The sequence below is a fragment of the Tamandua tetradactyla genome, chromosome 9, assembly GCF_023851605.1.
Source record: "Tamandua tetradactyla isolate mTamTet1 chromosome 9, mTamTet1.pri, whole genome shotgun sequence".
NCBI classification, from domain to species: domain Eukaryota; kingdom Metazoa; phylum Chordata; class Mammalia; order Pilosa; family Myrmecophagidae; genus Tamandua; species Tamandua tetradactyla.
Window position 1 is genome coordinate 32,385,788 of NC_135335.1, and position 12,674 is coordinate 32,398,461.

Below are 12,674 nucleotides of genomic sequence, written 5' to 3' on the forward strand. Positions count from 1 at the left end.
GCAATACTACCCAAAGAAACTTATAGATTCAGTGCAGTCCCAAGCAAAATTCCAAAAACTTTCTTTGCAGAAATGGAAAAGCCAATCATCAAATTTATATGGAAAGCTAAGGGGCTCCCAACAGCAAACTACACCTTGAAAAAGAAGAATGAAGTTGGAGGACTCACACTTCTTGATCTTTAAACTTATATTACAAAGCTACAGTAACTAAAACAGCATAGTACTGGCACAAGGATAGACATATAGACCAATGGAATAGAATTAAGAGCTCAGAAGTTAGCCCTGACTTATGGCCAACTGATTTTTGACGAAGTGGCAAAGACCACTCAATTGGGAAAAAAAGTCTCTTTAACAAATGCCTGTAGGAGAACTGGATCTCCATTTGCAAAGAAAAGGAGGAGACCCCTACCTCACATCATATACAAAAACCAATTAAAAATGGATCAAAGACCTTAATATAGGAGGAAGAATGATCAAATTCCTAGAAGGAAATGCTGGGAAGCATCTTCAAGACCATGTGTTAGGCAATGGTTCCTTAGACTTTACAGCCAAAGGAGAAGTAACAAAAGAAAAAATAGTTAATTGGAAACTCATGAAAATTAAAAACTTTCGTGTGTCAAAGGACTATCAAGAAAGTAAAATGGCATCCTGCACAATGGGAGAAAATATTTGGAAACCATATATTTGGAAACCATATATTTGATAAAGGATTAATATCCGGAATATAAGGAAATCTTTCAACTTAAGAACAAAAAGCTAATCAATCCAATTGAAAAGTGGGCAAAAGATTTGAATGGACATCTCTCCAAAGAAAGTATATAAATGGTCAGAAAGCACATGAAAAGATGCTCAACCTCATTCGCCATCAGGGAAATGCAAATCAAAACCATAATGAGATATCATTTCATATCCACTAGAATGGCTGCTATAAAAAATGGAAAATAGCAAGTGTTGGAGAGAAAGTAAAGAAATAGGAATGTTCATTCATTGCTGGTGGCAATGTGAAATGGTGCGGCTGCTCTGGAAGACAGTTTGTTAGTTCCTCAGAAAGCTAAGTATAGAATGACTATATGACCCGGCAATCCCAAGATATATACCCAAGAAAATTGAAAGCAGGGACTCAAGCAGATGCACTGATGTTCACAGTGGCACTGTCCACAATTGCCAAAAGATGGAAGCAACCCAAGTATTCACCAACCAATGAATAGATACCATCCCTGAATGGGGCCAGTGTCCTCTCCAGGTCCACCAACTACCAGCAGAGTCGGAGAGTTCTTTTATTCCATGTGATCCCCATGCCTGAATAGGCAGACATTCATTTCCTGGTTCCTAAGGAGTTGAGGAGCGTTTCATATGCTTATTTCCTGTCATGTGACTTGCCTATTCATATTCCTTTGCTTATTTTTCTATTGGGTTAGAAAATTGTTCTTATTGATCCATAGGCTTTTGTGTTGACTTTTTCTACCTTAATCTGAAATTAGTTTTTTTTTATGTAATGTGTAGTAGCCCAATAATTCCATGTGTTTCCAAGTAGATAGTCAATATAACTTATTGACTAGTCCATTCTTTCCCACTGATTTGAAATGCCATCTCTGCCATATATTCAGTTCCCCTGCATGTGTGGCTTTGTTTCTGGCCTTTCAAGTTTGGTCTTTATGTCACTGAACCAAATGCTTGTGCTTTTAATCATCATAGGATTATTAAGTCGTGTTATCTCCATTTTCTTCTTGAAATGAGTCTTGTACCGAACTAAGCACTTTCTGTTCCTTTGCTTATTTATTCTTCTCACCACCTAGAAGGCAGGTTGTATTTCCCCTATTCAACAGAAAAGGTAAGTGAGGGTCAGAGTGGTTAAGGTGCTTTCCCAAGGTCACACAGCAGGAGAGTAGAGCTGGTTCTGGAACTCTGGTTGTTCAATTCCAAAGCCCACACCTTAACCACTTGCTATGGTTAAAGATGGACTTAGAGGAGAATTTTTGTCTCCCCGGCATTGTCACGTCCTTGTTCTGGTGACCACCTTAGTTCCCTTCGGTCTATATTCTCAAGTGTTAGCAGGTCGGGGAACAGAACGCCCTTCCCTGTAGTCCTGTGTGTACCTGACAGCTGCCCTCTGCTGGCATCTAGGCACCTCTTCTGGTTGCTGGGAAGAGACAGCAGCTCAAAGAGCGACCGCTGCCTTCAAGGAGCTTTCAGACCCTCTTCTAACCTCTGCAGCCTAGCAGCTAGGATATGGGTTCCTCTGAATGTTTATTTCCCTTCTTCAACTTCACAGGTAAAGTGAGAGATCCGGAGATAAAGAGGAAAACCCAGAAGTTGAGGAAGAAATCTCGACCCGAAGAGGAAAGTGACTCCAAGCTGGGAGGCCAGTGGAAGCACGGCATCTTCTCTATCCAGCTGGCAGTAATGCCACTTCTTGCCGGTAGCTGTACCCATTGCCCAGTGATTTCTGATTGTCTTGTCACATGTGGCCAGAATGCCCAGCAACGGGACACTCACAGTGACTGAGTCCCTGCTTCACGCCCCCTCACCCCATCCTCACTGCACACTCAGGAAAGCGGGGTGGGAAACTGCCTCCATTTACAGGGAAAGAAACAGAGACTCAGAGAGGTTAATAAATTGCCCAAGATCGTACAGCTAGTGGGTACAAAGCCTGAATTTGAACCCAGGTCTTTCTGAATCCACAGTCCAAGTAAACCTGTGAGAACAAGGAAATGTCATAATTTGGTTTGCTAAATAAGATGCTGATTTTTATAAACATTTTACTGCAGATTATTAACAAAACTGAAGGCAACAAGTAAAGGGAATCAGTTTTTATTGAATGTCTATAATTCAATAAAAATTAGATTTTTTTAAAAAGGCCAAATTGGAAAAAATTCTTTATTTTCTTTTTAGAGAAAAGAATTTCAAACTTATTTAGTTTTTTTTGGCCCATCAGTTGGAATGTGCGCCCTCTGCTGGCTGTTCTGCAGAGACGCAGGCTTTTGTCTTTTTTTGAGAGGGAAACAAACTTTTATTAACAGTGGAGGGCAAAACCCCCAAAATGCCAAAGTGTTGAGCTCAGTTCGACAAGTGTCAGGAAGATAATGACCCTCATGAGCTCACAGGTTGATATCGATACCTTTGTGGGAAATACTGTGAATTTTAGTTTTCACTTTGAAATGGATCTTTTCAGAGTCAGTTTTCTCCTAATGTTGATTCTTTCTGACTTCATCGGGGTTTCTTCTAGGGAAGTCAGCTATGCTTCCTGTGAGTAACCTTTCCCGAGATTGTTACCATGCACTGCTATACCCTAAGAGTGTTGGTCTTCTGACCCAGCTGCTGTATGCTACTGCTTTGAGGAAAAACCCTTGGTGACATGGTCCTGTAGGGGGGAGAGCTCCGTGTGACCTGCCCCACTTTGAGTCTGGGCTGACTCCACTCCTTCATTTTGCTTTGAGAGTAAAAAGAAGCTCAAATGGTCTCAGCCTGCCCTGAGTGACTATTTTCACCAAGGTGGAGCCAACAGGCGTCTCGCCTTCCTTCTCCTTGACCTGTGTTATAATGATGGTGCCATGTGGCTGTCAATGCAAGGCTTTGAGTCCTGGCTCAACCACTAACCAACAAGTTCCCTGCTTTCTCCAAGTTCCGTCTCTAAAATGGGGTGGTCCTACCCACTGCGGAGAGTTGTTGTAAGGATGGCATGAGATACTGCATGTCAGGTGCCAATCATAGAACCTTGCACACAGCCAAACTCAGAGGTTGCTGGGCTGGAGGTGGGGTTCCTCCTGCCAGGGCATGCGCCTCCAGCAGGGAAAACAGATTTCATAGTTCATTGTCACAAACCAAGAGCGGCCTCAGCATACTGGGTGAATTGTATGTTCGATTTTTGCTATAAAATAACAGGACAGATTATCTATTCCAAAGCCAGTATACTTATTTTTGGTAATCACCTTCCATTTCAAACTAGGACATCAATTTTATGCACATCAGTAGTAAATACTGGTCCACCAATAATCCGAAGGGATTCTCTGTTTGGTGTAAATTCATGTTTTGAAAGGAGATAGCATGGCACAGTTGAGGGGCAAGGACTACTTTGGATCCTAGTTCCAAACCTATTAACGAAGGGACCTCAGATGACGACTTAAAACCCCGAGCCTCAGTTTCTCCATCTGTAAAGCAGAAATGATAGCAGTCAGGCCAGATTATTTTGAGGGTTAGATGACATTAACATAAGGTGGTGGTGCACAAAAAATGTCCATTTCGTTTCACCTTTTCCCTCACTCTGTACTAGTGGTTCTCAATTTAGGGCACTTCTGTGCTGCCTTCTCACTCCAGGGGACACTTGGCGATGCGTGGAGATGCGCTGGTGTGAGAGAGGTTCCTACTGGTGTCTAGGAGACAGAGGCCAGGAATGCTGCGGAAACACCCTTCAATGCATAGAAAGTGTTCTATAACAAAGATTTGTCTGCCCCCAGATTCACTAGTGCTGAGGGTGAGAAGTCCTGCTCTGGAAATATGCAAGATGAATCCCTGAATTTCTGAGTGATGATCTGAGCACTCCTTTGTCCTGGGGATTTCTTCTAACTTGGGCTGTCATTTCTATGAAAGGGCCTACAATGTTGTAAAAACAGATCACGACTGGTTACAGCCGTAATGAATTAGCTTTGCTAAAGAAACTAAAATAAGAGCAGGGAGAGCTGCCCCCAGGAAGTACATGCTTCTCCATGCATGGACCATGCCTCATGTTGGAAGTGACACTTCCTTAGCATGAGTGACTTGATTTTAGGTGCCCTAGAAATATGTCTACAAGGATTTTTTTTTGCATGGGCAGGCATTGAGAGTTGAACCCAGGTCTCCAGCATGGCAGGCAAGAATTCTGTCTGCTGAGCCACCGTCACACCACCCTGTCTAGAAGGCTTTTGAGAGGAATAAAGCTGAGCTTTTTGAGCACCTACTATGTGCTGGGCAGGGTCCCTGGGACCCTCACACACATCAATCTCTCCTAATTTCTTTTACCCGGAGAAAGGTGACATCTAGCCCCATTTTGTAGATGTGGAAATTGAGCCTTAGAGACTCTAACATGTTCTACTTACACTGCTATTAAGAGGCAGGTCTGGGATTTGAACCTAGGTCTCTCTGCCCCCCAAATTTGAACTTTTTTTTTTGTCTACACCCATATTTCTCCAACTTGTGAAATGTAAGGACCTCTTTCATAGGACAACTATTCTCATTTGTACCTTGTGCCATGCAGTAGCTCAGTTCACCCACCCCTTTCTCTAGTTGCACTATTGCCAGACTGTCATCGCACAAGATGCCCCACCAATTGGTTTGTATTTGGCACAAATGTCCCAATTATGTTCTACATCAATATCTATGCTTTTTCATTAAACTGCAACCATTGAAGTGACACTACTAGGTCTCAGATGTAGACACAGACATTATTTGCTCTTGATGGCTTTCCATTTTAAGTAATTGTCTAGATCCACATTATCCAATAGAACTTTCCAGAATGATAGAAATGTTTTACATCTGTGTTATCCAATAGAGTAGCTCATAACCACTCTTGGCTATTGAGTATCTGACATGTGGCTAGTACAGTGATGGTGCTGAATTTTAAGTTTTATTTAATTTAAATTAATTTAAAGATAAGTAGCTGCATATGGCAGGTAGCTACCGTATAGGACAGCACAGGTCTAGAGCAGTGATTCTAGAATCAACTGGGTACTTTTAGAAATCCCAATACCCAAGCCATAACCCAGACAATTTAATCAAACTCGCTGTGGCAAGTACCCCCAAAACATCAGTATTTCTTAGTGTATCCTAGATGACTCATGAAATGATTAAATTACTTCTTAAAAGATGATCATCAAAATTAAATCACAACATTATATTCTTCTAGAGAACTCATGGACCTCTGCTTGAGAAACACTGTTGAATAGCAGGATGCCTATAGATCATTCCCAATTCCTTTTCTTTTTTCCGAGTTTTCATCTTTCAGTTGTAATTTCATCATGGGCTCACCTCAGATTGCTTGATTCCTCATTGTTCACCTCAGGACTTTCATAAGCAACAGTTTAATGCTGTGTGTGTTTCTCCCCCAGGATGTCAAAGTGTTGTGAGTCGTGGCAGTGAGAGGTCCGTCAACATTTTAGACTGTTTTTTGACTTTAGAAACAGAAGGGCCAATCATGAATGAGGAGCAAAGGCAGCACTTAAACCCCTTGACCATAAGGATCAAGTGTGCCTCCTGCCTTCCATCCCAGCCTGTGCCCTTTCATGAACTAGAGGTAAGAAGGAGCCAAAGGAACTGAGTCACTGCCTCCTCTTCTCATCCAATTGCCTAACAGCTGTCACCCAGAATCCTCCCAATAGCCCTATGTGAGAGGTGTGACTGTCTTCCCAATTTTACCCCTTAGGATCTCACTGTAAATCATGAAAGAGATTAGCTCCCAGGATTAGGAGCTCCCAAGTCTGAGGCCCCTCCACTGTACCCACAGTGGCTCTTTCCTTCAGAAGAAGTTTCCATGCTTCCTTGTTAAAGCAGTAGCACCTGGTTAATCTTTACCTGGCCAGATGCAGTGCTGCTGGTTATCCTGGAGGCTCTCTTATCCCTCTGGTTGAATCCCTATCTCCTGGTTTCCACGTCTGCCTCTTGCTTTGTTTGCTCTCTGGGTTTTCTGGAGCGCTTCCCATAGTAGTTTCTTAGAAAAAGGTCTATGGCAGATCATTTTGATGGATCTCATTTGTCTGAAAATATCTTTATTCTACTCTCACTCTTGATTAATAGTTTGGCAGGGTATAGAATTCTAGGGGCTAAAAATCATTTTCGTCAGACTTTGGAAGTCCCTGTTCCATTGTCTTCCCACATTCTATGTTGCTATTCAGAAACCCAAAGTGTTCTCATCCCCAAATCTTTGTTATGACCTGTTTTTTATCTTCTCTCAAAGTTTGTAGAATCTTCTTTTTGTCTTCTTAGACTACTTGATGTGACTTGGGGTGGATATATACACACACATATACACACACAAATATACGTATTATCCTTTTACTGTGAAATAATTATAGATTCAAAAGAAATTAAAGATAGTTACAGAGAGGTTCCACGTACCCCTTCACCCAGGTTTCCCCAGTAGTTACATCTTCTACAACTGTAGGACAATATCAAAATCATGAAATTGACTTTGGTACAACGTGTATATATAGTTCTGTGCCATTTTATCACATGCGCAAATTGTAACTACCACTGTAGTCAAAATACAGAACCACCCCCTCGCCCCAAAAATCTCCCTCATGTTGCCCCTTTACAATCACATCCATCCCCTTGCCTCCCACCATCACCAATTTCTGATAGCCATTAAATTGTTCTAACTCTATAATTTTATCAATTTGAGAATGTCAGACTATGTGACCTTTTGAGAGTGGCTTTATTTCACTCTGCATAATACTCTTGCATCTTTATCCACTCTGCCAGTCTCTGTCTTTTAATAGGCATTTATAGACCATTTACATTTTAAAACTTTTATTGTGATAACATATATATACATCAATTTTCCATCCTAACCACTTTCAAGGATACAGTTAAGTAGTATTAATTATATTCACAATTTTGTGCTACCAATATCACTATCCATTACCAAAACTTTTCAATAACCTCAAACAGAAGCTCCATACATATTAAACATATCTCTCCATTTGCCGTCTCTGACTCTCACCCCTGGTAACCTGCAATCTACTTTCTTTCTCTATGAATTTATAAATTCTAGTTATTTCATATAATTGAAGCCATACAATACTTGTCCTTTTTATCTGCCTTATGTCACTCAACATGATGTCTTCAAGGGCGACCTACGTTGTAGCCTGTATCAGAATGTCATCCCTTTTTACAGCTGAATAATATTCCACTGTGCATGCAGACCACAATTTGTTTGTCCGTTTATTTGTCGATGGACATTTGGGTGGCGTCCACCTTTTGGCTATTGTGAATAATGCTGCTGTCAACTCTGGTATACAAATATCTGTTCAAGTCCCTGCTTTCAATTCTTTGGGTTATATTCCAAGAAGCCGGAATTCGGCTCATTTGGTAACAGCCTTCTGAGGAACCAATAAACTGTCTCCCACAGTGGCTGCACTATTTTACATCCCACCAATGAATGAGAACTCCTATTCTCTGCATCCTTGCTTGTACTTGTTATACTCTGTTTCTTTGATCTCTTTCCCCAACCTTCTCCCTCTCTCTCTCTCCTCCTAGTGGGTGTGAAGTGGTATGTCAGTGTGGTTTTGACTTCCATTTCTTGTATGACTAATGATGTGGAGCATCTTTTCATGTGCTTTCTGGCCATTTGTATATCCTTTTTGGAAAATGTCTATTCAAATGTCTATTCCTAATTGCAAATTCCAATGCAGTGTTGAATAGAAGTGGGGAGAGCACTTGTGCCTGATCTTAGGAAGAAAGCTTTCAGTCTTTCACCATTAAGTCTGATGTTAGCTATGGGCTTTTCATATATTTTATCATGTTGAGGAAGTTCCCTTCTGTTCCTAATTTTCCTAACCTCAAATAACCTCAAATAGGTTTTCAATAACCTCAAACAGAAGCTCCATATATATTAAACATATCTTTTATTAAGTGCTTTTATTAAGCAGAGTGCTAGATTTCGTCAAATGCCCTTTATGCATCAATTGAGATGATCATGTAGTTTTCTTCCTTTATCCTATCAATTAGGTGTATTACATTATTTGATTTTCTTACATCAAACCACTCTTGAATTTCTGGGATAAATTCCACTTAGTTGTGGTGTATAATTCTTTTCAAGTGCTGTTGGACTCATTGTGCTAGTATATTGTTGAGGTTTTTTGCGTCTATAGCCACAAGGGATTTTCGTCTGTAATTTTCTTTTCTTGTGGTGTCTTTATCTGCTTTGATATTAAGGTGATGCTGGCTTCATAGAATGAGTTAGAGTGTGTTAGTCAGGGTTCTCTAGAGAAACAGAACCAACAGGAGGTATCTGAAAATATGAGATTAATAGTGTCTAACACAACTGTGGGGATGCAAGAGCCCAAAATCTTAGGGTAGGCCATGAGCCAGCAGCTCTAATAAATGTCCTCAATGAACATCCCAGAAGTGGAAAAAGAGATTCTTTCTTCTGAATTCTCCTTAAAAGCCTTTGGGTGACTAGGTTAAGCGTCACTCATTGCAGAAGACACTGCCCTTAACCAACTGCACATGTAATCAGCTGTGGATCCAACCACCATGCTCATGATTTACATCCATGAAATGCCTTCACAGCAACTGTCAGGCCAGTGCTTGCTTGACCAGACAACTGGCACCATCACCTGGCCAAGTTGACACATGAATCTGACCATCACAGGAATGTTCCCTCCTCTTCAATTGCTTGCAAGTTTGAGCAGGATTAATGTTAATTCTTCCTGAATCTTTGGTAAAATTTACCAGTGAAGTCACCTGGTCCTGGACTTTTCTTTTGGGGGAGGTTTTTATTTACTCCTTCAATCTGTTTGTTATTGGTATGTTGAGATCTTCTCTTTCTTCCTGGGTTGGTTTAGTAATTTGTGTGCTTCTAGGAATTTGTCCATTTTATCTAATTTGTTGGTGTACATTTGTTCATGTATCTTCTTACAATCCTTTTTGTTTCTGTGAGGTTTGTAGTGATGCCACCCTGTTTATTTCCGATTTTAGTTATCTGTGTCCTCTTTTCTTGACACTCTAGCAAATGGTTTGTTAACTTTCCTAATCTTTCCAAAGAATGAACTTTTTTTTATAAGTTATATTAGGAAATGCTCTAGTCAAAATATAAATTTTGTAACTAATAAACATTTTTTGCTTTAGTCTCACACATAAGGTGACTATTTAAAATATTAATTACCATCTGTTTTCAGCACCCTGCAATAATGACATTCCTTTGTTCTTCCTCATGCCAAAACATTTTTAAAATCTGTACATTGTACATTTCACTATTATTATACACTCTAGGCATTCCTAGATTATACCATCTCAATCTTTAACATTTATCTTTCTTTCTGATTTCATTTATGCCCACAGCCTCCTCCCTCTATCATTCTCACATGCAGCTTCATTCAGTGTTTTAACATAATTATATTACAGTTAGGTAGTATTGTGCTGTCCATTTCTGAGTTTTTGTATACAGTACTGTTGCACAGTCTGTATTCCTTCAGCTCCAATTACCCACTATCTTACCCTATTTCTATCTCCTGATGGTCTCTGTTACCAACGAAATATTTCAAGTTTATTCACTAATGTCAGTTCATATCAGTGAGACCATATAGTATTTGTCCTTTAGTTTTTGGCTAGTCTCACTCAGCATAATGTTCTCAAGGTCCATCCATGTTGTTACATAATTCATAAGTTTATTCTGTCTTAAAGCTGCATAATATTCCATCGTATGTATATACCACAGTTTGTTTTGCCACTCTTCTGTTGATGGACATTTTGGCTGTGTCTATCTCTTTGCAATTGTAAATAATACTGCTATAAACATTGGTGTGCAAATATCGTTTTGTGTCTTTGCCCTTAAGTCCTTTGAGTAGATACCTAGCAATGGTATTGCTGGGTCATATGGCAATTCTATATTCAGCTTTTTGAGGAACCGCCAAACTGCCTTCCACAGTGGTTGCACCATTTGACATTCCCACCAACAATGAATTAGTGTGCCTCTTTCTCCACATCCTCTCCAGCATTTGTCATTTTCTGTTTTGTTGATAATGGCCATTCCGGTGGGTGTGAGATGATATCTCATTGTGGTTTTGATTTGCATTTCTCTCATGGCCAGGGACGTTGAGCATCTCTTCATGTGCCTTTGGCCATTTGTATTTCCTCTTCTGAGAAGTGTCTGTTCAAGTCTTTTTCCCGTTTTGTAATTGGATTGGCTGTCTTTTTGTTGTTGAGTTGAACAATCTCTTTATAAATTCTGGATACTAGACCTTTATCTGATATTGTCTCCCATTGTGTAGGCTGTCTTTTTACTTTCTTGATGAAGTTCTTTGATGCACAAAAGTGTTTAATTTTGAGGAGTTCCCATTTCTTTCTTTCTTTCTTTCTTTCTTCAGTGCTCTTGCTTTAGGTGTAAGGTCCATAAAACCGCCTCCAATTATAAGATTTATAAGATATTTCCCCACATTTTCCTCTAACTGTTTTATGGCCTTAGACCTGATGTTTAGATCTTTGATCCATTTTGAGTTAACTTTTGTATAGGGTGTGAGATACGGGTCCTCTTTCATTCTTTTGCATATGGATATCCAGTTCTCTAGGCACCATTTATTGAAGAGACTGTTCTGTCCCAGGTGAGTTGGCTTGACTGCCTTATCAAAGATCAAATGTCCATAGATGAGAGGGTCTATATCTGAACACTCTCAAAGAATGAACTTCTGGTTTCATTCATTCTCTCACTTGTTTTTCTATTCTGTACTTCATTTATCTCTGCTTTAATCTTTATTATTTCTTCCTTCTGCTTGATTTGGATTTAGTTTTCTATAATGTAACCATTTTAGCTGCCCTGTGAGTCACTTTTAGGTCTAAGCAAGCCCTGGGACAAGCCAAACTGAGATGATTGTCCTGGTTTCAGACTTCCAACACATATGTACGTAAGGGTTATTCTGTCCCCTCTGGAAATGGGACCAGGAACCCACACTGGGATTCCCAGCTGAGCAGTGATCAATCCACACTGAGCAAGGGGTGGGGGGTAAAGGAAGTGGTGAAAGGGCCAGAAAAGGCACCATGAGATTTCCCTATTTATTTTAAGGTGCCTTTTTCTGGATTTGGCACTCACCCAGTTACTGCAACCCTCTAACTATTTCCTGGAACCCAAGAAAGATGTTTTAACCGATTTATTCTTGTTCAGAAATTCTGTGGGAAGATTGAGCTCTGTAGTATCTCACTTTGGCATCTTGGTGATGTTGTTCGATTTGTCTAGACCATTTTCATTTCATGTAATTACTGATATGTTAGGGGTTATGTCTGCCATTTTTTTCTCTTTGTTCCTTCTATTTTTGTTTATTGCCCTTTTCTTACTTTCCTGTGGGTTACTTGAACAGTTACTTGAACTCCATTTTGATTTGTCTGTAGTATTTTTGAGTATCTTTTTTGTATAGATTTCTAGTGGTTGCTGTAGGTATTGCATTGTACATACATAACACATCACAGTCTATTGGTGTAAGCATTTTACCGGTTCAAGTGAAGTGGAGAAGCCTTACATATCCCTAATTCCCTTTACTCTCCTCATTTATAATGGTCTAAAGTATTTTCTCTGCATACATTGGGAACCACATCAGACAATGTTATACTTTTTGTTTCAACTGTTAAAGACAATTTAGAAAACTTAAGAAAGCACACTGATTACTGCCAGGTGGAAGAGGAGTCTGGGTGAGGACTGGGTCTCTGTGCCCTGGGCAAAGTGGGATTTTCTGCACTATGAAAGTTGGGTAACACTACTCTAAGATGTCTAAAACCAGTTCTGTGACTTTTAGTACATTCACAAAGTTGTACATCCATAACTACTATTTGATTCAAGGACATTTTCATCACTGCCAAAAGAGATGCCATAGCCATTAGCATTCACTCCCCCATACTTTCTGTCTCTATGGATTTGCCTATTCTGGACATTTCATATAAATGGAAACATACAATATTTGGTCTTTTGTGTCTCACTTCCTTCACTTAGCATAATG

At 40.0% G+C, this 12,674-nt stretch overlaps 1 protein-coding gene across 10 annotated transcripts in view; it reads left to right on the plus strand.

The window, feature by feature from the left end:
* The window catches only part of CFAP92 (cilia and flagella associated protein 92 (putative)), a 226,504-nt gene that overhangs the window by 70,553 nt on the left and 143,277 nt on the right, over window positions 1-12,674 (plus strand). For 8 of the 10 annotated variants that reach the window (XM_077116383.1, XM_077116381.1, XM_077116390.1 and 5 more), the window contains 2 exons: window positions 2,273-2,419; window positions 6,081-6,265. In XM_077116383.1, coding sequence (XP_076972498.1) covers window positions 2,273-2,419; window positions 6,081-6,265 — 332 coding nt within the window. The remainder of the gene's footprint in view (window positions 1-2,272; window positions 2,420-6,080; window positions 6,266-12,674) is intronic. The other 2 variants (XM_077116384.1, XM_077116391.1) reach the window with 2 other exon arrangements.